The sequence below is a fragment of the Drosophila mojavensis genome, unplaced genomic scaffold (genome assembly GCF_018153725.1).
Source record: "Drosophila mojavensis isolate 15081-1352.22 unplaced genomic scaffold, ASM1815372v1 contig_80, whole genome shotgun sequence".
Taxonomy (NCBI): Eukaryota; Metazoa; Arthropoda; class Insecta; order Diptera; family Drosophilidae; genus Drosophila; species Drosophila mojavensis.
This window is the reverse complement of record NW_025318906.1, coordinates 8,278,189-8,305,157: the sequence shown is the minus strand read 5'-3', so window position 1 is coordinate 8,305,157 and position 26,969 is coordinate 8,278,189. Positions and strand designations below refer to the sequence as shown.

The 26,969-nt window shown below is 37.8% G+C and overlaps 4 protein-coding genes across 7 annotated transcripts in view; all 4 read right to left on the bottom strand.

Annotated features, from left to right (window-relative positions):
* The window catches only part of LOC6579100 (rap guanine nucleotide exchange factor 4), a 66,294-nt gene that overhangs the window by 13,087 nt on the left and 26,238 nt on the right, over positions 1-26,969 (bottom strand). For 2 of the 4 annotated variants that reach the window (XM_015163480.3, XM_032729547.2), the window contains one exon: positions 7,397-7,543. In XM_015163480.3, the coding sequence (XP_015018966.1) occupies positions 7,397-7,543 (147 nt within the window). Of the gene's footprint in view, positions 1-93; positions 705-7,396; positions 7,544-11,564; positions 11,768-12,101; positions 12,240-26,969 lie in introns of those variants that run through there. The other 2 variants (XM_002004961.4, XM_032729546.2) reach the window with 2 other exon arrangements.
* On the bottom strand, positions 15,900-17,705 carry LOC6579099 (cytochrome P450 6a2). The gene is made up of 2 exons (XM_002004960.4): positions 16,564-17,705; positions 15,900-16,504 (listed from the first exon to the last, which is right to left on the bottom strand). The coding sequence occupies exons 1-2, from the start codon at positions 17,663-17,665 to the stop codon at positions 16,086-16,088; spliced, it is 1,521 nt and encodes a 506-aa protein (XP_002004996.1). The 5' UTR covers positions 17,666-17,705; the 3' UTR covers positions 15,900-16,085.
* On the bottom strand, positions 18,003-19,742 carry LOC6579098 (cytochrome P450 6a2). The gene is made up of 2 exons (XM_002004959.3): positions 18,594-19,742; positions 18,003-18,532 (listed from the first exon to the last, which is right to left on the bottom strand). The coding sequence occupies exons 1-2, from the start codon at positions 19,693-19,695 to the stop codon at positions 18,114-18,116; spliced, it is 1,521 nt and encodes a 506-aa protein (XP_002004995.1). The 5' UTR covers positions 19,696-19,742; the 3' UTR covers positions 18,003-18,113.
* LOC6579097 (cytochrome P450 6a2) lies at positions 20,159-21,934 on the bottom strand. The gene is made up of 2 exons (XM_002004958.4): positions 20,784-21,934; positions 20,159-20,724 (listed from the first exon to the last, which is right to left on the bottom strand). The coding sequence occupies exons 1-2, from the start codon at positions 21,883-21,885 to the stop codon at positions 20,306-20,308; spliced, it is 1,521 nt and encodes a 506-aa protein (XP_002004994.1). The 5' UTR covers positions 21,886-21,934; the 3' UTR covers positions 20,159-20,305.

Sequence of the window (26,969 nt, the reverse complement as noted above, 5' to 3'; positions counted from 1 at the left end):
AATATGTGATGACTGTTGTTGTTGTTGTTATCTTTTGATTGTGCATTGCGGATTGTGGACTACTTTTCAGGCAATCACAGCTATGACGCGTACATTGCTAACTTCGAATGCCGTTGTTAGTGGACGCGGCTGACGCTGCTGCTGTCGACGTCGCAGCTTGATAGCTGCGGAAGTGGCGCCAGCTAATGATGTTGCCGTTGTTGTTGTTGTTGTTGCAGCTGCTGTTGTTGTCATAGATATTTCCGTTGCTCTGCCAATTGTTGCTGCTTTTGCTTTTGCTTTAGCTTTTCCTTTAGCTGTCGCTGCTGGTGGCGCTGCCGCTGCCGCTGCTGCTGCTGCTGCTGACGCCACTCTCTCACTATCACTGTGGCGCCTGTAGCTGAGCAGCATGCAGAGCGTCGCCTCATCGCTGGCCACAACTTGGCCAGAACGACGCTGGAACTGGCGCTGTTCGCGCTGCTGCTGTCGCAGTTGGCTCGCTGACATCTGGCCCCCTCGCTCGCCCCACGTGGCTTCACTTTCACTTTGCACTTCAAGTGGTTTGCTTTTTGCACATTCTTTTCACTCAATTTTTATGATGATTTTGTTTTGTTTGATTTTGTGTTATTTTTATTTTTATTTTGCTTTTTCCTTTTTCTTTGCGCTCTCCCTCTGGAGCAGGTAATTTCTGTCAAACGTTGTCGCGCGCACTGATAAGCCAGCTGGGTGGCAGTTGAGGCGCGTTTTGCTCACTGCATGCCTCATTGTTTTTGTTATTGTTTTTATTTCGCCTTATCAGCTACAGCTTGGCAGGGTTGCCAGAGCAATCGAACGAAACGCAGCTATAAATAGTTCCCTGGCAATTTGTCGTCGTGACATTCGCATGAATAAACATTCAAAAGGCTGCACAGAGCAAGGGCAAGGGCAATGGCAAGGGCATGAGCAGGGGCAGGAGTGCGGGGCCCGCATGCCAAGTCAGTTGCTTTACTATTCACTCATTATAAATATATGTATATACTGGGTATAATGGATTTGCAGCAGATATATGTAACAGTCAGAGGATGAGGCCATAAATTTTATAGAATATATTTCATATATTTATATTCCTCTTCAAGACGACAAGCTGATTTAGTCATCTGTTTTTACGATTCGCAGAGATAAGGATATCTGAAGATTTCAATTTATAAATTTTACGGCATATTCAATTTGCTGTTCATAGAACCCATTAAGTTTTTATTTTATTTTTTTTTTAATATTTATGGAGAAGGATACATTTTTCTCTTAATGTTAGCTTTTTTATAACTATAGCTCAAAGACTTTAAGAGGTAAGAACAACAAAAGTTGAAATGTAGATTCTCCTTATATATTTTTTTTTAATGGATTCGTCATATAGAAGTTTTTTACCATATCTATAGTACGTATAATACATGACCTTGAAATTTTTTTTTAGGCATCTCTCGAAAACTGTAAGGACAGAGGTCATGTCGTGCATTCTAGAGATAAAAAATAGTGTAAAATTCATATATATAGTCTCGAAGGTTAGGGTATCTGCTAGTCGTGTCACTGTCAGCCCAGAAGACATTGACTCGCTTTTTTGCCGATGACGCTTTGACAACACTTGACGCTCAGCTGATAACGGCGTTGACTTTGGCGTTGGCGTTGGCGCTAATTAAAACTCATTTTCACTTATCGAAACGCAGAGTGAGACCAATGAGTGAGTGCGAGAATTGTCGTTAGATATGATGAACTCAGCGGGAAGCACTTGGCTGCGCCTTAGCGCATTCGCCTTGGCCACAATGGCAGGCGAAAGCCTTCCAAACAATGGCAGCTCTGATAATAATGGCCATAAAGTTGGCTGGCACTAAGTAGGTCTATTCAGTGTGTCCAGACTGCAGGGGAAGAGTTGAACTGGCTAAATTCAAGGTCAATTTCATTCAAGTCTTTGTTTATGCGTTCAAAGGAAAATGGAAATTAATTATGGAAAATATTCGAAAAGTTGAGAAGGTGAACTTATTTGCAGCCATGCAAAATGTACAGTAACGCATTGTTGAAGAGCTATCCAAGCTGTGCATCAAAATATATTGAAATAAAGGAAAAGCATTCCGGCGAGAATTCCTGATGAATGCTAAACGGTTGACGGTACCTGAGGAATTTATATTACTTTGGGCGAAACGCTGAAGATGATTTGAAATGAGAGAATATGAAATAAGTTTTTTGAATGGAATTTTCATATTAATGAATATGCACGTCAATTAATATAAAAATAGCTCAAAATGCCAGGAAGCAAACGTTAATAAAATGTAAAATATTTAAAAACGTGATAAAAACAAAAAAAATAAAATTAAAATATTTTTAAATATTTTTCAAACATAAATTAAATATTGATTATAGGGAAAATCGTAAATAATTAAAATAGCTTAAACAGCAGATAAAAAGAATGCGGGGAAATGATTTCAGTAGTAGTAAATTCTTCACATTTTTTCCATATACATATTATCCTAGCTTAAATAGATTTCATAGTTTCAGTCTAATTATCATATAAATTCTTCCAATTATTTTCACAGATTTTTCTAGCCTAAATAGATTTCATGGCAAATCTTATATAACAGTTCAGTAGTTCAGTTTTATCGATAACTTAAAGAACTGCTGATGTAAAATTATCGGAAGTAGTATAACTCATAACTCATATTGTGTCAGCTTTGGCCTGCTTGATATTTGGCATATAAATGGCTAAGAAAGTTATACAAAATCTTTTGACTCTCTTGACTAAATGTATCATAACTAAGAAATCGCTTCAATAATTGATATTAATGACAAGGGGCAGCTCTAGTAGCAGCTCTGCCTTTGTCAGTTACCTCCAGCAGCTAAAGCAAAGCTATTTGCTGCTCATTGAACATGCTCTGGGCTGCAGCGTTTGAAGGGTCGTTAAAGAGCTCGTGATTTGGCGTGGCGAATACAATTATTTCCAGTTCACACGATTCAAACACGCACAGCTGCCAACTGGCTGGCAGGAGGTTGCATGTGGCAAGTGGCAAGTGGCAGGCGGCAGGCGGCAGGTGGCAGGAGGCAGAAGGCAGGTGACAGGTGGCGGAGCCGTTGTCTGCGGAAATTAGAGTTGGCATTTTGTGGCAGCGCCGTAGCTGGCAAATTGCAATCGAAATGCGATTAACGAACGATTTTAAGCATTCGCTTGCATAGTGCATAACTCAATTATTTAGCATAGATGCAAATTTTGTAGGCCCACTCTGCACACATTCAGGGGCAATCGATTAGGCCAACAGTTTTTCGCTTTCAATTTGGCTGATTCTAACGGGCGGGCATTTCATAAGTCGTTGCAGTCGTTGGTAGAACAATCGTTGGCACACGCGTCGTATACGTAATGCACAGACCATAAATAATGTAAAATGCGCAACGTTGTTTGGCATGCCCCAGCTGCTCGACATGCACCATTGCGTGCCGCTTGCATTGGACATGCGCTTTATTTATTTATTTCGAGCACAGCTACAGCTGATGCTTAGAACAGGAAGAAAGCACAAACAACAAACACGCACACACACATGCACACACACGCACACACACTCTGGTGCAGTAAATGACATAATAATCATGTAAAATGAAATCTGCACTCGCTGCAGCTGCAGAAAAGTATGTGAAACATTGTTCGAGCGCTGAAGGTAACATGTAATGCTGTAATTATTTGACCAATTACTGTGCATATTATGTAATAGCATAAATTTAATTACATGCATAACTATTGCAGCAGAGCGTAATGAGCTGAGTAAGTGCAATTTTGCAAGTAAGAAATGGAGAAGAGCTTTGAAAAACAAAAAAAATAAAAATAAAAGGAAAGCAGTAATAGTTACAGTAGTAAGTACTACAAATAGTAGTAATAGCAGTAGTATTAACTACTAAAATTAGTAATAGTATTACCAGTAGAAATAGTAGAAATATTGGTAAAAAAGTAGTAGTAGTAATATGATTAACAGAAGTAGTAAATAGTAATAGAAATATTAAATATAGTAGTAGTCGTAGTGGTAATAATAGTAGCAGAATTGTTAAGTAGTGGTAGTAGTAATAATAGTAACAAAAGTAGTGGCTGTAGTGGTAGTAGTAACAATAGTAGCAGTAGTAGCAAATAGTACCAGCCGGAGCAAATAGTAGTAGTAGTAGCAAATAGTAGTAGTAGTTGAAGTAATAGTAATAGTAGCAGTAGCAAATAGTAGTATTAATAATATATAGTAGTAGTAGTAGAAAATAGTAGTAGTTGCACTAATACTAGTAGCAGCAGTAGCAAATAGTAGTATTAGTTGTATTAATAATATATAGTAGTAGTAGTAGAAAATAGTAGTAGTTGCACTAATACTAGTAGCAGCAGTAGCAAATAGTAGTAGTTGTAGTAATTACAGTTACAGCAGCTGCCAATAGTACTAGTTGCAGTAATAATAGTGACAGTCGGAGCAATTAGTAGTTGTAGTTGTAGTAATAATCGTATCTAATAGTACATAGTAGTAGTGGCATATAGTAGCAGTAGTTGTAGTCGTAGTCTCTAGTTATAATAGTAGAAACAGTTGTAGGTACTTATTGTAAGATAAAGTATTCGTTGACTATTGCAAAAGTAAAGATAATGGTTACATAAAGAAAGTCTTGCCTGAAGGCTTCCTCTAATATCCTGCTATTATAACATTTCTATCAAGAGCGACCAATCGTATCGCACAGCTCTCGTTTAAGGCTCAAAAGTATGTTTAAAGTTCGTCACCCCGAGGTTGACTTTGCGCACAAGTTTTTTGCTGTTTCCGCTGTACAAAAGTAAATATTTGCGTGCAAATCAAACAATTGCCAGGCACTTGCAGGGCTCAAACAGCAACGCACACTCACGCACACACCCATGCACAGAGAAAGAGAGTGAGAGAGAGAGAGAGAGAGAGAGGCAAAGGAGTTGAGTGTGAAAATTTGCAGTGACAGCTCTTCGCGTAATATATTTTCAATTTAAACTGATTTTATCGCATTTACCAGAAGCTGCTGCTATTGCAGCAACATTTTATGGCAAGCGCGCATTGCGACTGTGTGTGTGTGTGCGTGGCTTAGCTACATTGTTGCACATTGCGTATACGTAATATATGTTTGCGCTGCGTGCTGCAGCTACTTTGTTAGCCACCATCGGCCGTCAGCTAGCTGCAGTGTGGCAAGTACCAAGTACCAAGTGGCAAGAGGCAAGAGGCAAGTGGCAAGTGGCAAGTGGCAAGTGGCAAGTAGAGCAAGTGACTATATATATCTCTCTGGGTTAGCCAATGTTGCCCCAATTTGAGGTTACTTTTCTCATTATTTATTATACGTTTTACTTTTCTTCTACTTTTTTTTTTTTTCATTTTTTTATTGTAACTCAAAAGGTAAATATGCATTCATTCATCTTATGTGTAACTGTGAGTGTGGGTTAGGGGAATTTGCGTGTGTGTATGTGTGTGTGTGTGTGTGGTTTATACCTTTTGTGCGTGCTCGCTTTCAATGTGCGAGCATTGTTGCCCCCGAGGGGCAAGTTCATGGCTCTGTGGCAAGCCCTAAAAAAACGAAATCTTCTTTAAATTGCCAACTATGTGGCTGATATACATATATACTATGTATATATACATACATCTGTGTATATATTCGAGTCATTTGTGATTGGAATTGAAAAGTTTTGTTCGCAAAGAAATGTCCCTGGCTTTCATTTCAGTTTTGGGCCTAATGCAAACATAATGGTTTCTGATTGTTCGCGATTAGATTAGAGTGGACCCAAAAAGCTGCAATTAAGTACGGCCAATATGCATGCAATTCAATTAACTTTGGCCAATTCAATACACTTAGGCACCATCTATCAATGTAGTTGCGTTTTCATATTTCTGTGAGCGGCTCCAATTAATTGGGCGCATTGGAACCTGTTGCTCATTAGTATTATTAATGAATATTCATGAATAATGCAATCGATTAAGGCGGCTCGAAAGGACTTTAATTCAATTTTGGTAATTGCTTCCATAACTAAATACAATAAAAGGCCAACGGCCCAGCCATTGGGCTCACTTGAATGCCTTGGCATATGTTGCGGTCGGGCGCTATGGCCCATCGTTAATTGTTAACTGAAATTTTAATTAAATATTTTGACAATGACGCAAATACCGCAAATGCTTCTTCGCCTCCGTCAGGAAGACAAGAAACCTCGACGACAAATATTTAGCACACAGCTGCTTATTAGCAAGGCTTGACTTGTCTCTATGGTTGAGTGTGTGTGGGGTTGCTTATGAAGGTGTAAATGTGTGTATGTGTGTGTGTGTGGGTGGGTGTTGCTTTTAATGAGCGCTCAGTAAATACTTCAAATTAGGTCTCAAACTGACGCCCTTCAAACTCATAAACAAGATGACACTGCCTGAAAAGTGGGCTTGAATAAGTCCATAAGGAAGGCCTAAAAGCTGAGAATTAAAAGGGTGTGAAATAATAAGAGGATGAAAATGAGAGAGGCAGAGCGAGTGGAGTGAAAGAGTATTAGGAGTAAGAATGACAGAGAGAAAAATGGAGAGATTATTGAAAAGCGATCTAGGAAGATACAAATGGATTTAGAGAGAGAGAGAGAGAGAGAGAGAGACAGAGATTCAGAGAGAGAGTTATCGATTGAGAGAGAGATAGGAATATAGAAACTGTCTCAGATATAAGGACAGAAATCGGGAGGGAGACACAAAGAAAGAGGTTGTGAGATCACGGGATGGTAGAGAGAGAGAGAGTGATAGAAGGAGAGATATGGACGACATATATATATATTATACGTCCAATCGATATATGCTCACATCTGTGATTGAGTGGAGAAAAAATAGTTTTATAATATATCATTTCCAGTATTGTATACAAATTCACTTTTAAGTTTGTTTTCCAAATCTACCAAATTTAATTTGATTAATTGAAACTTGACTTTTCATGTCATCATCCATTTCCAAATCTTATTTTGTTAGTTTAAGCTTGATTTATAGCTAGCTAGACTTGTGTGCAGACAATGAAGACAATGAATTATTGCCCTGATTAGATGACTTGTTTAGATATTATACAACATTGTGGCTCATTGTATATCTTCCATAATGAGTTGTCATAAATTTGCTCCAAGCTTTTCCCGTTACACAATATTCATTGATGATGCTCTTTGATACGCCATACTCGAAGACTAATTAATTAACAATTTGTTTGATGCGTAAATTTTCCATAAATCTTATTTTTCTTGCAACTCAACACATGCAACATTTTCAAGTTCTCTTAATGGCATTTTAAGCCCGTGTCATCGCGCAATTCACTTTGAGTTGTAGTGTAATGAATACATCTATATATATATTTATATCTATGTGTATGTAATGGCTGCTGTTAAGTATGTGTTTGTCTGCTCTCTTCTCTCTTCATTGCTTACCTCCCAGATGAGTCGAAAATCCTGCTGTTCGACGCGTAGCAGCTCGCAGGTTGTCTTCGTCACGACGGTGCTGTCCCTTGGCAGGTCGTGTAGTATTGATTCGCCAAATGTGGCGCCCACGCCAAGATTACACAAAGTGACGGAGCTCTGCAATGAATGAATGAGGGAAACGGGGTGTAAAAAGGATGTCAGCAATTGGGTCTGTCTGTGTGTTAAAGAAATATAGCTGAGGGCTACAAGCTAAAAGCTGTTCAGGTTTAGTTGCAGCTGTAGATTAAACCATTTCAGTTAAGCACAGTTGGCTCTAACCCAGCCAGCCATGTTGGCATTACGGCGTGTGCTCGGTCTCTCTCTTTATCTGTATCTCTCTCTACCTCTCTCTCTCCCTCTCTGTTTGCTAATTGCTCAATGTGCCACAATTTGCGTCAATGTTGCACAATCTTGTGGCAGATTGTTAACAAAACATTTGCTTAGCCCGACTGTAATCGCTTCATTGCACCCAAGTTTGAGCAATAAAATCTGTAACGGAAGCTGCCAACTTCTGTCAACCGGATATGTTGTGACAGAGCCTCTCCTTTCGGCATAGACCCAAAAAATGCAATTTCATTGAGAAGTGCTGACACAACTTCCCTCCCCATCACAAGCCAACCCAATTGCCTCGCACAAAAGGCCTGAACTGAGCGCCTTCTAACCGCAACATTGAAATGTCATTCTATTTGCAAGTTTTCTGCATAGCTGCGCTTGCCTATGCTCAGTGATTGGGCTGCTGTTAGGGTAGGTGAGACTATAAAGTTCTTCAATTAAAAAAAAAAATGTTTTAATGACTAAATAGTTAAAGAAAGTTGTATGTAAATTTTGAGAATTTAAGATTTGCTTATATTTTGAATCCGATTAGCATATTTATTAAAAATAAAAAATAAAATCAACAATAAAGATTTTATTTATTATTTTTAATAAATATATTTTGTTATATTTTTTAAAGAACATATTCATATATATTTTTTTAATTTATAATTTTCCATTAAAGAATATTTCAAATATTTTATGTAATTATTATGATTTTTTTTTTGCTTTTATGTTGATTCAATTTTTAAAACTATAAAATATATCCCAGTATTTATATTTTTAAATTTACTTTAAGTTTTATTTAAACTTTTTTTCATTGTTAAATGTTTTGTATGAGAGTCTAAAAATTAAATGTTTGCGCTAAATACATTCGGCAAATTTGTTTAAGTTGAAGCAGAATTTGTTTATACCCATTCTAAAATTAGTTGATTTATATGTTCTAGCATTAGATTAAACAAAGTAAATGAACTTTATCGTAGTATATAAAATACAATATGTAGTAGGGTATTTAGAAAGTCGTTTTTATGGGCTCTTAACATGATAAGTTGTGTATTCCCATATCAGCCTTTTCTTTTCGAGAGACATTTTTATTTATTTTAATTTATTAACTAATTTTAAAGAGATTAGATTAGACTAGGCTAGACTATATTATCTACAGAGTATCCTCTAGTGACATAGAAAATTGAAACAAAATTGTGGAGACAGGTGCGGCAGAAAAAGACATATACATTCAACAGGTCAGTTTAAGTAATTTATATATATGTATTTTCCTAGGGTATCACATGGTCAAGCACTGCTCAATAGTGAATTTTCTCTAAATTGTTGCCAAGTTCGCATCTGTGGTTTGTGCTGTTTGCGCTCGCTGTTTGTTTTTTTGCGTTTTCCCAGAAGACAACTTCTTGGCGCTGCCCGAGGGCCCAGCCTCATTTCAGTGGGCTTAAGTTAGGCCCTGAGACGAAAGTTGGGAGCTGGAGTGGCGTGGAATGGAGCTCTCTGGGCGCTGGGTGCTGTGTACAGCGCGCTTGGTCTGAGGCAGCGCATATAATTGGCTTAACAAGACTTACACACGACCGCAAAATTGTTAAACTCGCATTAGTCAAAGAGGTGTGTGTGTGTGTGTGTGTGTGTGTTTGCGTTTGTCTTGTGCTTGAGTTTTCTTTACAGTTATAGCACATGCAGTGGGCTATATGTTTTTATTTTATTTTTGGGGTAGAGGCAGCTACATACAATGCCACAGCAGCATCAAAGACTCAAGATCCGCTATAAAACATAATTTAATTATTTCTCGGCTGTGTAATTACAATTGTTGTTATTGTTATTGTTGTCGCTTGGTCAAAATGCTGACTGCTGAATACTTTCGGCGTCCCATTTTGAAAATTTCAATTTACTTTGACTTGATTTACGGCGACTTTTGTTTTTGACAACTCAAAAAGTATTTTCCGCTTTTGTGCGCTTTGTCGGCGCTATAAACGCTATAAATTATTTGATTGCTTTCTAATTGTTGTTTTGGGGCAAGCAAAGATGTGTTTTAGATAAGCGCGAGAGCCATGGATCGTTCATAAAATCGACCCACACACACACACACACACAACATATAGAAATCCGAATCGCAGCATAAACATAATAAAGTTTGTCCATTTTACTGAGAAATCAATTTAATTGCGAATTTTAATCGTTCAAAGAACTCAAAGCGACTGGGCTATATTAATATTTGTTTATCGCAGCGCAAAGAAAGTGGAATTCATTTAATGAATGCGAAATAGTCTGTTGAATGTATCGATGGGCTTTAAAATAATTATTTTTATGGTTTGCAATTATAAAGCGCTTTTAAGCACTTTGCTAAAGGTAAATGTTTCTATTGATTTTTTATACATTTGTATTTCGTAAATTTTTTTTTTTTTTTTACTTTGCAGATTTAATTTAGCTTTGAGGGCTTAATGATAAACAGCTGATAAATTATATAAATATTTATATTTAAGTGTATATAAAAATATAATATTTTAAATATTTACTTATATTGAATATTTGATATATTTTTTTGTTATATATAATATAATAAAAATGTTAATAAAATGTATATATAATTTAATTTTATTTACAGAAAAATCGAAATTAAATAAAATTTGAATCTGTATAAGTGAGAATGTTGCAGCTAAAATATGAATTTACAGATGGCAAAATTTCGGTAAGCAAATAAATCATTTATAATTATTTTATCACAATTTTAGTAAATAATAATACTACCCTAGTTTGACTAAAACTCATTAAAATCTAGCCTAACTACTTAGTTAATCTAATTCTCTCTGGCTTTCATTTCTATATCGAATGCTGCCAATTTCCACTTGTATCTCTTTCAACACAATTTTCCGGCGGAAAAGTCTGGCAGCATTTGATTTCGGTTGCATGGCACAAATCCGATTGAGCCAAACTGCTTCAATTTCCATTCATATTCCCATTTATTGCTTTGTTATGTTTCAGCTACAGTGCAGACCATTGTTTGGTATTTAATTGGAAATGGTTAAAGGGAGCTCAGCATAAGCTTTGTGGGCTTAATATAGAATTTCGATTTTAGTTTATTTAATATATTTATAATATGAAATAATTGCATAAAGATTCAGCTCCGTGAAAATGTTTGTAATATTATTTTTGAATAAATTTAAAAATTAAATTGCTGTAAAAAAAAAAAAAAAAAAAAAAATATTAATATATCGTTGCCTAATAGAAAGTTTTATATATTCTTTTTTACTACAGCTTTCCTATGTCTAGCTACTATAAATCAATTTCATTGACCATGTTACATTATGGCATAAACTATATAATATTATGTATAATGTATAGCTGTTATTTAGAAAATATCTATTCAAGAAATACTTTAAAAAAACGACAGCTTCTCCTTGACATTCCTCTATCATTTTGTAGCGGAAACAAAAGATTTATTACATTTGATTATCTGTTTCTATTTTCCACACAAACACACCCAAACAGAGAGAAAAAGCGCTGACAAACGAAATCCTTTTGTGCATAGATAAATACTTTAGCCTCGGCATGACATATGCAAAGCTCGAACTATATCGAAATGATGATGTCACCATCGACTCCACAGAGCACCACTGAACCACTGAGCACATTACGCCAAAGCTATCAAAGAAAGACTTATTTTTGTATCTCAGAAGGAAAGTAAGATACACACATTGCATTATATCTAGTAGAAATATTTAACTAAAGTGTGGGCACGTACATTTTACATATTTCTTTCTTTCTTCACTTCTGCCTTCTCTTTCTCTTTCTCTTTGATTCACATAAATGCAATGCACTGTTTTACCTTTGCATAATGTCGCGTTGATTGCTCCACATTATACGTACAACTGCGACGAAATAACATTTTCTTTTTATTTATTTATATTTTTTTTTTAGCTTTCTTTTAGCTATAATAAATAAATAAATATATATATTTTTTACGTCTCTCTCTTGCTTGTTATTATTTTAATTTTGCAACAAATTTTCGCTTGCTTTTTGTATCACATGCTGTAATAAATTTGTTTAAAAAAAACTATTCGCATGCAAATGTTTTTACTGCCGTTGTTGTTGCCTGGGTTTTTTTTCTGTATTTGTGAATGAAAATTTGCAAAACGTGTGCGGCGCTGCTTATGGCATAATAAAACATGCATATATAAGCATTTTTTTAGGCTAGTACTTCTGAAGCGTGCCAACAACAGCAACAGCAATAGCAACAACAGCAACAACAACGACGATAACAACATTTGCATGCGGCGAACACACAAATACGGCTCATGTAACTGGCATAATATCTATTATTATGAATTCTTTTTGGTTTTCATTTTGGCTTTTTAGCGCGTACCACTTTCGATTTATGGCCATAATTGTTTTTTGGCCAGCCATAAAAGTAAAACAGAAATTTTGTTTGAAAAACACGCGCTGCGAGATGTGCTCAACAAGTTGTGCAACCGCACGTTGTCGCGTCGCAAGCTGAACTGAATTGGAGTTGGCTGTTGAAGTCGTCACACGGCTGACTTTAAATTAGCGCCCAGATGTACAGGTGTGCAGGTGTGCAGGTGTGTCTGTGTGATTGTGTATGCCTTTGTCTGCTGCTTTATGCAACGCCGCTGAAGTGTGGCAGCAACAGTCTGCCGTGTGGCGTGTCGCGAATTGGAGCAGCCACAGTCGCAGCCTCAATCAGCCATGCAAAATACGCGTATCTCATGTCATGTAATGGTCAGCCAGAGCTACCACCGCCTGCAGCTAACAAAGTTGTCAACACAAAAATTTCAGCTCTGTTTACTTTGTGGCAGTTCTACTTCTCCCTGCCTCGCTCTGCTCCGCTCTGCTCTGCTCTGCTCCTATTGTTGCTGCTTTCACTGCGGCAGCTGCGCTACTTCAGCAAGCAAATGCAATTCATCCATTGACATAAGGCGGCTGGGCGCTGGGGGGAGCTGTAGTAAATTCCACCTACAGCCAACTGGCCAAATGCCCAACTGCTGAGCTGAGCCACATGCCTGGCCTGGCCAGCAACACTTCCGTCTCTGGCAGCAACTGTTGCTACCAGCTGCGAACTGCTGTTGCTTGTTGTCGCCGTAGTGCACTTGCAACTAATTTTGCTGCTGCCCTGTGGCTAAGGCAATAGTCATGATTGTGTTGTCTGATGCGTTCACTCTAATCGAAAATTGAATATGAAATGCATTTGGTTTGTCTCCGAACGCCTACACCGTGCAAAAGTTCAAGGACTGAAACTTAAACAGTTTTGAGAGAAATGCCAAAGTAGAGTGAAAAGGTAGAAGCCAATATTAGTTGTCTATCAAAATACTAAGTAATTTAATAAATATGTTTGACATTTATATAATATGAGATTTATTATCAATTTATTTAATTAATGCATTGTCAATAATTTTTGTTATCGAATTTATTTATTATAAGCTATTTTTATCTTTTAAATAATTTATATTTACTTTTTTTTTGATATATTTTGTTTTTTGTTTTAAGGAATTATTTATTTTAAATATATTTTTTTTATTTCATTTTTTTTCTTAAATATTTATTTATGTATATTTTATTGAATTTACCAATTCCTATTATTTAAACAATTTTATTTTGTATTATTTATTTTTAAATCTTTTTTTTAAGAATTATTTGATTTATTGCTTATTAATTTTTTTTTATAAGTATATTTTTATTACAAATTAATTTAGTTATTTTCTGTGCTTTAAAATTGAAGACTCTTTTTAGTTTTTAATTGTATTTGTTTTATTAATATTTTGTAATTTAATATTTTAATATTTTTATTTTTAAATAAGTTTTCCAATATCTTCGTTTTTTTTTTCAAATTTTGTTGCAAACATATTTTTCCCTCAATTATTAAGATATTTTTCAAAGTTATTTCACTTTGTATTTTTCTTTAAATATTGAACAATGCTTTCATTCGTTGCAGATTAACATACTTGTCCGCAAATATTCAAATAATGAACGCAGTTTTCTCACAGTGTAATTGACAACGTACATTACAAATAGTAAAACACCCCCACCACAATTGAGCATTGAACCCACTAGCAGCAACTGAGTAAATGTGATAGTCAGAGTCTTCCTTTAATTAAGCAACTGTTTCTGGTATTCGACTTATGCGAAGGTGTTGCCAATGTTAAGGTTGAATAACCTGCCCTCTTCACAGCTGCTGCCTGCTCATTGCGCTTATTTGATTTATTTCTCATTTCGCGTTTTTACTCTCTAACTGGCAAGTGCTTTGTGGGTTCAACCCAACCAACTTGAGACTAGTAATTAATTTGGTTTCAGTCAGTGTTTTGAGTGAAGTTGGAGCGCAGATCCAGAAAGCAAGTCAATGACTGTTCGCAATGAGTAAGCAGTGGCTTAAGCATTTCACGAACGGATCGCGTGTATCCGTAAGATACTCACAATCCATACAAATTAGTATTTGCATAAGCAGCAACGAAATGACTTTAAAACGTATTTTGTTTAACAACAAACACGTGAATAACATGTGCCGTGAACATGTTAATTATTCAGTTGATTTATTCAATGCGCTTAATTATTTATTCCTGTGTTTTTCCTATTGATTTTTTATTTGCATTTCATTCGCTGTTGATTAATTAATTAAATATTGAAAATAAACTCAAAAATAAAATGTTTGTTAAAAATAGAAAAAAAATTTCATTTAACTAAAAATTTCTTTAAAATATTTCAATATATAAACTAATTTTTGAATATACTCGACTAAAAAATACCCTGAAACCTTTAAGTTTGTTATAAAATAAAAAAATAAAAATAAAAAAATAAAAAAAATTATATATATATATATATATATATATATATATATATATATATATATATATATATATATTTTTTTTTTTTTTTTTTTTTTTTTTTTGACTTGGCTGAATAAATAGATATATATATATTCTTCCATTAAAAGACTCCTCGTTCTGTGACCCAACTTAGGGTATCTGCAAATCATTCAGCTGATTTGCACCAAAAGCAACTATTTTAATGTTTGTGACCACCGCAAAGCGTGTGAAAAACGTTTTTAATGACATTTTTAGCTGAGCCGTTAGAATATGACACAATTAATAGAATATTTCCACGCCTTTGGGACAGAGTAATGCAGTTTGCAGTTTGCACATTCCTCATTTTCCACGGGGTTGCATGTTCCGCTGATATTAGATAAAAACATGATGAAAACAGAAACACTTTATCTTCCTCATGCATAATTAAAATGCGAGTTTAATGTGGAGGGAATTTTAAATAGTTTGATTTACGCAGACGTGACCTGAATTTTAAGAATATTTTCATCAAATTGACTTTGGCATGGGAAATGTGCAGTGCTATATACATACATGTACCTATATATATATATAAATTCCCTGCACATGCATTGATTTCTATACATATGTATATGTATTTATTTACATACATATATTTGTATTTGTAGGGAATTTAATGCTCATGTGAGAGTATTTCGGTTAGTGGAAGATGCTTTAAAGCATTCGGTGCCAATTCGAATGTAAATAACTAAAATAGTTCAAGCGTGAAACGCTGAACAGATAAAATGCCAAAATGGAAAAGAATTTTGTTTTTTCTTTACGTTTTGATAAAAGTTCGAGGCGCTTAACATGCAAATACCAGATCTGAGATAATAAAATTACACAGAAAATGGGAAAATGTTTCATAGATAAAGTGAGCGAGAAAGCAGAGCATCAATGCTATAACAAAAATAATATTAAGGTAACTTTTTCAATGATTTTCTTCTCCGCTATTTTTACTATTTGCAAATTCAACTGCGAAAGTTCTACGCGAAGCTCATAAAACTTACAACAGCTGTAGCTGGCACTTGAATCAATATAGAAATCTTATTTTATTCAATATCTATCATAGCAACAAGCAACCGACAAGCAATCAAAAATTTGTGATAAGCTACTGATTACAGTTAGCATAATCTAACTATCTAAACGGCTCTTGAGGCTTAACAATTTAATTGTTGTGACTGCAAAAACAAAAAAAGATAGAAACAGTTTGTTATCGGAGAGGCTTATCAGCTGAAGTGGTTTAAAGATAAAAGATATCTTACAAATGCTTCGAGTTTCTACTTCAGAAGCCATTTGTATTTATAAAGGGTATTAATGAGACGGACTCGCACTACAAGTTTCGCATTTAATTATGTGTTATATTCAAACAAAAAAAAAAAAAAATTCTCATTTACATAAATACAGATGCCATATGTCATTAAGAATCATGCGTGTTTATATAAACATGTATGACCGCATCGCCAATTATTTTGTCATCTAATAACACGGTCCAGAACACATTTACATATTTCCACCTAAACACGTTCAACTCGCAAGTGAATACCGCCAACTGTGCCCAATACAAACGATTTGGGATCATATGTAAGGGGTATATCAGTCTTATCGCAAACTGTAAACTTAAAGTTCCTTATCAGTTGGGCCAGACCAACTCGGGTTTGCATTTGGCCGAAGCGCATTCCCACACAATTTCTGGGTCCATCCCCAAAGGGCAGCCACTCAACAGAATCACGAGCTGCCACTTGCTCGGGCGAGAATCGTTCTGGATCGAATTTCTCTGGTTCGGGATAAAGGTCTTCATCCCGATGATAGGCAGCGGCAGGAAGAATGATCTGTGTTCCCTTCTCTATAACATATTTGGGATGACCAGGTACCACATAATCATTAAGTGCTTTCCTCTCCAGGAAAGGCACCAGAGTGTACAGTCGGAGGGTTTCTGTTAACGATATCATGACTTAGTTGAGCTCCCTTTAAAGCCAAATAGAGCGGTCTTACCAGAAATAACCTGATCCAAGTATCGCATGGCCTTAACGCATTCATAGGTCAGTTTTCCATCGTGTTGCTGCAGAACTTCCTGAATATCTTCCCTTAGTCTGTCCTGAATGTCTGTGTGTTGGGCCAGTTCATAGAGAGCATAGGTCATGGTTGATGAGGATGTCTCGAAGCCAGCCAGGTAGAAGACAAAGACCTGAGCTGCGAGCTCCCCAACATCCAAGCCCGAGACTACCTCACCGTTATCCATTGTAAAGCTTCCCTTCTGCTTTAACTCGATGAGCATCTGCATAAAGTCATTACGTTTGATGTTTTCTCTTTCTCTAAGTGCAATGGTTGCTTTAACTAGTCCCATAAAGAACTGATGAACGTCTTCTGGAATCGCGCGCATACCCAGTTTTCTTGCCAAATTCGGAAAACTAAACTGAAATGCAGTTAGGAGAACTCCATGGCGCATTTCAACCAGAGATTTACTGGCCATTTTGCGGAAATCCGTATCAGGATTACGAAGCGTATTGCACTCGATGCCGAAGGCACAAGTGCCAATGACGTCGGTTGTGAAGCGTGCCATCAGATCCTTGATTTCAATGATGGCTCCTCCAGTCTTAGCTGGGACTTTTTCCATCATGATCTTTATGAATTCCTCGGACACTTTGATAACAGTTGGGAACATGAACTTCATCTTGCCGGATGTAAAAGTGGGTGATAGTTTCTGGCGCATTATTTTCCATCTCTTGCCATCCAAATTGAATAGATGTCCAGTGAGGGGATCGTCGCGTTCGTTATGGAACTGTCCACGATCGGTGAAGTTAGTAAAGTCTTTAATCAACACGTTCTTTGCCAATTTAATGTCCATAATGAAAGCGCTTCGTCTTTGCAGGAAACTAAAACCCACAAAAGGATGACCACTTTTTCGGAATTTCATGTAGTAATCTCCCATTATTTCATGGACTATACGGTTCCTCCTAAATCCGATCATGTTTCCGTACACTGGATGTGGAGGATCCTGAGGTATTCCCCGGTTTTTCCAATAGTTCATATTGTAGTACAAAAAATATGCAACTAATGCTGATACAGCAGTCAGCAAATATATAAAAAACAACATTTTGACTTCAGTTCTCGACGACTTCTATTCCAACACTGAGCTCGATCGACGAAATGGACTGGTTATCTATTGGATTTAGTTTGCTGCATAAAAGCGATCTGGTTCTACTGATATACATTTGTTATGAATTCAAAAGTCCAGATAGTAGTTATTGACGAGCTTCACATAGTTTCATACACTGAGTTAACGGTTTTTGTTTATCAAATTTTATGGAAAACTTTCGCAAAAGCTTTGTCTTTGAGCTTTATTTAAAACATAATTGAATGAAATCCCAAACCGCAATTTAGAGCAAATAAAGCTCAGCCTCAAAAGCCAGCTCAAATAGTCTCATCTGTACAACGATGCCTATTAAAAGTTGGTTTTACTTCATTTAACTTATACGTTATACAAATTTTTATTTCAATTAAATCCCAATGTTTAGTAAATTTTTTTTATCGCAAATTGTGTTTCAAACACGCTCGGCGCGCAAATAAATTCCACCGATAGTGCCAAGTACAAGTGATTTCGGATCATATGTAAGAGGTATATCAGTTTTATCACAGACGGTGAACTTGAAGTTCCTTATAAGCTGGACTAGCCCAATTCGTGTTTGCATTTGGCCGAAACGCATTCCCACACAATTTCTGGGTCCATCCCCAAAAGGCAGCCACTCTACGGAATCACGAGCTGCCACCTGTTCGGGCGAGAATCGTTCTGGATCGAACTTCTCTGGTTCGGGATAAAGGTCTTCATCCCGATGATAGGCAGCGGCAGGAAGAATGATCTGTGTTCCCTTCTCTATAACATATTTGGGATGACCAGGTACCACATAATCATCCAGTGCTTTCCTTTCGAGGAAAGGTCCAATAGTGTATAGACGAAGGGTTTCTATTAAAGCAAATGCACAACGTAATTACTAGTTCTCTAAGCACTAGCTGTTTGAGCTCACCAGAAATAACCTGATGTGCATATTGCATTTCTTTTATACATTCGTAGGTCAGCTTTCCATCGTGTTTCTGCAGAACTTCCTGAATATTTTCCCTTAGTCTGCCCTGAATGTCTGTGTGTTGCGCCAGTTCATAAAGAGCGTAGGTCATGGTTGATGAGGAGGTCTCAAAGCCAGCCAGGTAGAAGACAAAGACCTGAGCTGCCAGCTCTCCAATATCCAATCCAGTGACTACTTCACCATTATCCATTGTAAAACTTCCCTTCTGCTTCAACTCAATGAGCATCTGCATAAAGTCGTTGCGTTTGATGTTTTCCTTCTCTCTGAGTGCAATGGTCTCTTTCACCAATCGCATAAAGAACTGATGAACGTCTTCTGGAATCATGCGCATGCCCAGTTTTCTTGCGAAGTTCGGAAAACTGAACTGAAATGCAGTCAGAATAATTCCATGTCTCAGCTCAGTAAAAGACTTTTGACCCATTTTACGGAAATCTGTGTCAGGGTTACGAAGAGTATTGCATTCAATGCCAAAGGCAACTGTGCCTATAACGTCGGTGGTGAAGCGTGCCATCAGATCCTTGATTTCAATGATGGCTCCTCCAGTCTTAGCTGGGACATTCTCCATCATTACCTCTACGAATTCCTCGGACACTTTGATGACTGTGGGGAACATGAACTTCATCTTGCCGGATGTGAAAGTGGGCGACAGCTTCTGACGCATCTCCCTCCAACGTTTGCCATCCAAATTGAATAGATGTCCAGTGAGGGGATCGTCGCGCTCATTGTGGAACTGTCCGCGATCGGCAAAGTTCGTGAAATCCTTGATGAGAATATTCTTTGCCAGTTTGGTGTCCATAATAAAGGCGCATTGCTTCTGAATAAAGGCGAAGCCCACAAAGGGATGTCCACTCTTTCGGAACTTTTTGTAGTATTCTATCATGATCTCGCTAAGCGTGTGAGTTTTGCGGAATCCGACAGCATTTCCATAAATTGGATGTGGCGGATCCTGCGGAATTCCGCGGCGTTTCCAATAGGTCATTTGCTGGTGTACCAGGTATACCAGCAAAGCTGATATAGCGCTCAGCAAGTATATTAAGAAGAACATTTCGTGACCCACTCTCAACGACTGTCACTCAAGCACTGTCCGAATTCAAGGCAATCTGCTGGTATTATATTCGCTCTCTCGCTCACTCTCCCTCTCGTTCATGTTTCTTTCAAACAGCTTATATGATAATTTTTTGTTTTCATATCTGTATTTATATGTAGTCCAAGAAATCGTTATCAAAGAGTCGTATAAATGGCTACACTCTCAGTTAATGTGTTATTTGTTGAAAAGATGAACAGAATTTGAGCTATAAGAGTTGAGTTCTCAAACGAAATCAAGAGTGGAAAGTAATCGGAATAAAATAGGTATTCACAGTTAATGCATTGATGCATGTTTAATTCATTTCAAATACAACCCAAAAAGGTCACCGGCTTCATTTTGACACTAAGCACTCCCAAAGGGTAATAATTAAAAAATTTAATTATTAAAGAATTTAGTTAATCATGGGGAAATTTCCCAGATGTAAATAAAGTTTTCTGGTTTAATTATCACATATATTACAAAAATAAATCTTAAAAGATATGCATATTTAAAGTTTATACAACTAGCGAGATTTGTTTGATTATCCCGGCAAAACAATGAAATTCTTTGGCAAATCCAATGTAAACAACTAAACACGTTCGACGCGCAAGTAAATGCCTCCAATAGTCCCTATTATAAGCGATTTAGGATCATATGTAAGGGGTATATCAGTCTTATCGCAAACTGTAAACTTAAAGTTCCTTATCAGTTGGGCCAGACCAACTCGGGTTTGCATTTGGCCGAAGCGCATTCCCACACAATTTCTGGGTCCATCCCCAAAGGGCAGCCACTCTACGGAATCACGAGCTGCCACTTGTTCGGGCGAGAATCGTTCTGGATCGAATTTCTCTGGTTCGGGATAAAGGTCTTCATCCCGATGATAGGCAGCGGCAGGAAGAATGATCTGTGTTCCCTTCTCTATAACATATTTGGGATGACCAGGTACCACATAATCATTAAGTGCTTTCCTCTCCAGGAAAGGCACCAGAGTGTACAGTCGGAGGGTTTCTGTTAACGATATCATGACTTAGTTGAGCTCCGTTTAAAGCCGAATAGAGCGGTCTTACCAGAAATAACCTGATCCAAGTATCGCATGGCCTTAACGCATTCATAGGTCAGTTTTCCATCGTGTTGCTGCAGAACTTCCTGAATATCTTCCCTTAGTCTGTCCTGAATGTCTGTGTGTTGGGCCAGTTCATAGAGAGCGTACGTCATGGTTGATGAGGAGGTCTCGAAGCCAGCCAGGTAGAAGACAAACACCTGTGCTGCCAGCTCTCCAATATCCAATCCCGTGACTACTTCACCATTATCCATTGTAAAACTTCCCTTCTGCTTCAACTCAATGAGCATCTGCATAAAGTCGTTGCGTTTGATGTTTTCCTTCTCTCTGATTGCAATGGTCTCTTTCACCAATCCCATAAAGAACTGGTGGACGTCTTCTGGAATCATGCGCATGCCCAGTTTTCTTGCCAAACTCGGAAAACTAAACTCAAATGCAGTTAGGAGAACTCCATGTCGCATTTCGGTGAAAGATTTCTGGCCCATCGTACGGAAATCAGTTACTGGAGTACGAAGCGTGTTGCACTCGATGCCGAAAGCACAAGTGCCAATGACATCGGTGGTGAAGCGTGCCATCAGATCCTTGATTTCAATGATGGCTCCTCGAGTCTTAGCTGGGACATTCTCCATCATTACCTCTACGAATTCCTCGGACACTTTGATGACTGTGGGGAACATGAACTTCATCTTGCCGGATGTGAAAGTGGGCGACAGCTTCTGACGCATCTCCCTCCAACGTTTGCCATCCAAATTGAATAGATGTCCAGTGAGGGGATCGTCGCGCTCATTGTGGAACTGTCCGCGATCGGCAAAGTTCGTGAAATCCTTGATGAGAATATTCTTTGCCAGTTTGGTGTCCATAATGAAGGCGCTCTGTTTTTGGATGAAGGCGAAGCCCACAAAGGGATGTCCACTCTTTCGGAACTTATTGTAGTATTCAATCACCAGATCATTGAGCACGCGTGTCTTTCTGAACCCGACAACATTGCCATAGATGAGATGTGGCGGCTCCTGAGGTATTCCCCGGCTCTTCCAGTAGTTCATGTTGCGGTGCAGCAAGTACACCAGCAAAGCTGATATGGCGCTCAGCAAGTATATTATAAACAACATTTTGTGTTCAGTTCTCTCTGACTCGGCGGCAAAAACTGATCGCTGCTGGGAGGGCCGCAGCGTATTTTATGCCGATTGTTTGTAACTCAGCATGAGTTGCTATATTTCGTTTGTTTTGATCGGCCTGAAACTGAGAGTCATACTGATGCCGCAGTTGAGTCTAGTGTGTGTTCAGCGATAGCTGTTATTATCAGATGAACCGGTCACTAACGTGAAGTGCTTAACAAATACTAGTTTGGCTGAGGAACCAGCAGGTTATCCAGCTCGAAACAGCTTATCACGCCTTCTCTTGCTGTCTGGCTTGGCTGGCTAATCAGCGTCTTATGATTTGTAATAACTGTAATAGCATTTGTAAACTTATTCCATTCATAATGTAGGAGCACTCTAATGGAATGAATCTAGGGATAACTGTTATTATTTGATGTCACCTAAGTGATTATAAATTCTCTTTTCACAGCTCGCTTTAACAGTGTGAAGTGCTTACTCAACTTTGCTTTCAAAGCAAACGCAATTATTGGCACTGTGCGTTGCTTAAAGCTGCTCTCTCTGCAGCTCTCACTCTCTCTCTCTCACTCTCTCTCTCTCTCTCAGTGTATAAGTGTGTCCTTTTTGCTGTCCATTATGGTTTCGTCCTTGCGGACTACGGCTGACAGCAACAGGCGGTCTTAAGCGATGCAATCGCGCTACCAGCAAATATTTTCCAGTTGACGTTTATTTAATTATGGGCATTGAGCGCAAGTGTAAGAGTGTGTGTGTATATGTGTGTGTGTGTGAAATTAAAAATGACATTTAAGAGACGTGTGTGTGAGTGTGTGCCTTATATATTTAACACCTGTCCATTAAAATGAATTTCCCTTTGTTGTTCTTTCAACATTCTTTAAAGCTGACCTTGAGCTGCTCCCAGCGAATCATGTGAATTTTATGGCTATATGGCCAAACAAAGGGAATATATGATAATAAAAAGTCAGTCAAGTACGAGATGAAGAGCGGGCGCACTTCTTCTTCTTCGCCTTGCTCTTAAGCATAATGAATGCATGAGCTGAAACAAAAAGTGGAATGCATTATTTCAACACAGTCAGGTGCTGTGGTGCCCACAAAAAAGGGTGGAGGGGGATGGGGAGGGGGAGATGGAGACTGCACTTATGCGCTAAATAAAAATGCAAATCTAAATGTAACATAAGAGCGCGCACTATATGCGGGCTCAAATCTGCAGCAGCAGCACAAAAGAAAACCTCGTCAACTGTGTGTGAAGAGCGTGTGCTGGGAGTGCTCGACTAGCGTTTACCCTGTAGTAAAAATGGGTTAAGCATGTCGGGGCTGTGCTTCATATTTGAGTAGACTTATCGATTAGATTTGAGCCCAATGTATATAATTTTAGGATATCTTTACCCAAGCTGTATCTTTACCCAAGCTAATGACAACTTAAAATATGAGGCAAATCCTAATCAAGCTGATTTTCTTGATTACTAATAAATATTTAATATTTAATATTTATATATAATATTTAATAAATATTTAATATTTAATATTTAATAATAATATTTAAGCTATTATTTGTTTAGCTCTTAAGCAAATGTACATATGTTTTACAACAATATTTACAAAGAAAATCAATATAGACCAAAGTTCCTGTTTTTATTTAAAATTGTTGTTCATAAAAAAATCAGATTTCATCTTTAAGATTAGCCTTCATATATTTCACATAAAATTAGAAGGCTAAGTAGGAAGTATATATATATATATATATATATATATATATATACTTTTCCTCTAGGCTCTCCACTCTCAACGCTTCAATCTCCTCAATGGAGCTACTTTTGAGCGTGGGGATTACACCCGCTAGTCTCTTTAAGTACAGGGTAAACATTCAGCATCTGCTTCAAATGCATCCGCATTTACATTGGGGTATCTTTATCTACAAATGCAACTGCAACTGCTGCTGCTACTGCTACTGCTTCTGCTGCTGCTCCTCTTGCTCCTGCTTCTCCTGCTGCTGCTGCCGCTGTCAGTCAGCTGTGCAGCTGATTTGTTGCTATCTTCTTTTGTTGTTGTTGACTTGGTTGCTGTCAAGGTGACAGCAAGCAGACAAACAATTGCTCCCAACTATTCTTTCAGCCAGAGTCAGCACGACCACGCCTCCTTCCTGCTAAAAAAATACACATACAAAAATAAAAATAAAAAACGAGAAAAAAAAACACGTTTGAGCTGAGCGGCATTGCTAATTACGCCAGCGCAGGCTCCAGCATCTTGTGAATTCATGTAAACAGGCAGCTAATTGTTTGCTCACAGCTCGGAGGCGAGCTGAGACTGTTTGGAGGTGTTAAGCCCGCAGCGAAGACAGCTCTTTTAAATGCAAATGCCAGAAAAAGGGTCCAACGTCTTAGCCCTAGACAATTCAAGGTGTGTGTGCTCCGTCTGTCCGACTGAGTGAGTGAGTGACTGACTGAATGGTTGACTGTCTTTAAAGCAGTGTCTTCCCCTCTCACTCTCTCTCTCTCCCTCTCTCTGTTGCATAAATTAGTTTTGTTTGAGTCTGGCAGCTAACCCCGAGCAGTCAGTTTAAACAAATTGTGAATTGTGAATTGTGAATGGGGAGTAGTGCGCATTTCCTGTATGCTGAAGATGCGATATATGAGTGAAGCTAGAGTGCGTGTGTGTGTGCGTGTGTTGACATAACGACGTGACAGCAGCCAAGACAGTGCCACATTATGTAAATTTCAAAGCAAAATCACAATAAGAAATCCGCATCATGTAAGCAGAGCTGATTACCCATTTCGACTCAAAGGCAAAGGCAACGGCAAAGGCTCAAGGACAGGCCAATACCTTTTTTACGACTAAAGACACCCACACATGCATACACACACCCATACACACACACCCACACACTCACGCCTAGCTACTGCAGCTGGCAACGACAAATGCTTAAGGTAAATCCAACTCAAGTCAAGTCGTCCAATTGTTGCTCAAATTGGATGTGCGTTGCTTTTGTCAATAACAACAACAATAACAATAAAGTAAAAAAGAAAATACATCAGGCCAAAAGTAAAATATGAACATTTGTTGTGCGTGTACGTTTACTGTTTGAATTGAATGTAATTTCTTTCTCTCTCGCCCTTCCTCTCTGTCTCTCTCTCTCTCTCTCTCCCTCTCTCTCTCCCTCTCTCTCTTTCTCGCTTTTTCGTCAATTGCATGCGCCAAGCAGTCAGGCAGCCAAATTGAAGTCAGCTTCCTTCCGATTGCCTCTGACTGATATGCCCAATCATAATCAGGCGACTGTGTGCTCGGAAACCAGCTAACTTTAGATGAATGTAACATAAAACAAAATTGAATATGTGAGAGAGCTTGCCATTTAATCGTTAGTCTTTAGGGATTTCTATGTAACTTTTTTTGAAATATTGAATATTGAATTGAAAGTTCATTGAATTTTGAACATGATTTGATTTGATTTGCTTTCAGTTTAAATTTCTTGACCATAAAGCTTTCTAATTGATTATTTTATAGAATGCTGAAAGTAAAAATAATCTTATTCTATTCTATGTGTTCTATGTATCTAAGATCGTGCATAGTTAGCTAGAGAGTTTGCATCTGTTTATAAAAACGAATATATGTAAAAGCTCATTAATGATTAAAGCTTTTTTATTTGTGGTACATTAATGCTTCATTTGTGGTACATATATGAATCCTTAATCGACAAAGCTGTTTTCAACAATTTCTAACCGCAGCTTACATTTAAAGACCTATGTCCTTGATTTAATCAAAACGATAACTCAAATTCCTGTACTCTTCTGTAAAGTTCACCTTCAACGTTTATTCGTAATATCTATAAATAACTTGAACATTAACATTGCATATTTCATGCTTTGCTTCGCTCTGTCGCAAAACGTTTTATCTGTCGCTTAAGCCCCAGGTCTTAGCCGCTGTCGTTGGGGGCATTAGGTATTAGGAAACTGCCTGATAACGAATTCACAACTTTCGACATTTATAGCCATCCAGAATGAAGAGTAGCTATTTTTAAACGCTGCGCGCCAGAGCAGATAATTAGCTGCCAAACTTTTTTTCTCTTTTTTTATCTACATACATTATTTTTACCTTGTGCTGCACGAGTGGCCGCAGGATATGCTGTGGCTATAAAATTGTCAGGATGTGAAATGAATGCGGCAGCAGCTGTCGCTGTCGCTGTGGCAGTCGCTCAACTTGTTGCCTGACAAGTTCATCGAACAAAATGCTGATTGATTTTCACACACACACAGAAAGAGAGAGAGAGAGAGAGAGAGAGAGAGAGAGAGAGTGAGAAAGAGAGTGATGTATTTGGAAGCAGCTTTGATTGTTTGACATTGGAGACAAGCATGCGAATTGGTATGACGCATGGCATTCAGTGAGTGGCGCCAGGCAGCCAATGCGGCGGCTACTTAATATTGATTTAATGCCAATTCCATGGGAACAATGCAACAGCCCTGTGACATATAGATTATTTATGAACTGTTTTGTTCCTCATACGATTCCATAAACTGATTGACATATTCATTGAGCAGCAAGCGAAATTGCAATAAAACAGCCAACTTGATGAATGATTGACTGAGTGAGTGACTGAGTGAGTGAGTGAGTGAGTTAGTGAGTGAGTGGCAGTAGTACGTAGTTCATGGCCATTTAATATGCTGCACAAATTGCTTAGTTGACCCAGTGGGCTGGTTTTAACCGAGCTAACTCCAGGCCGGACATTCGCTTGACAAATGATGATTTATGCTGCAGTCGAGTCGGCAGAAAAACACGAATGAGGGGGAAAAAATAAAAGACATGGCCATCAGAAGCTGTATACACTGTACCTTTTACGATGCTACAATGTGAAGCGGAGTAAACTTCTGGGTTATTGGGTGATAAAAATTTCGATTTTAAATTTTCAAGTAACAAAAGCGAAAGCCGCGTGTGCGCTCGATAAAACTGCTCGGCCTCTGCCAGGCAGAAAATGGAGAACAAAAAAATAAAGAAATTCTAAAAAAGAGGCCAAATTGCCGGCAGAGGGCAGCAGATTGAGCAAGGGCTTAGGCAAATAGTTACAAAGTCATTTTAAATGAATTATTAGCATA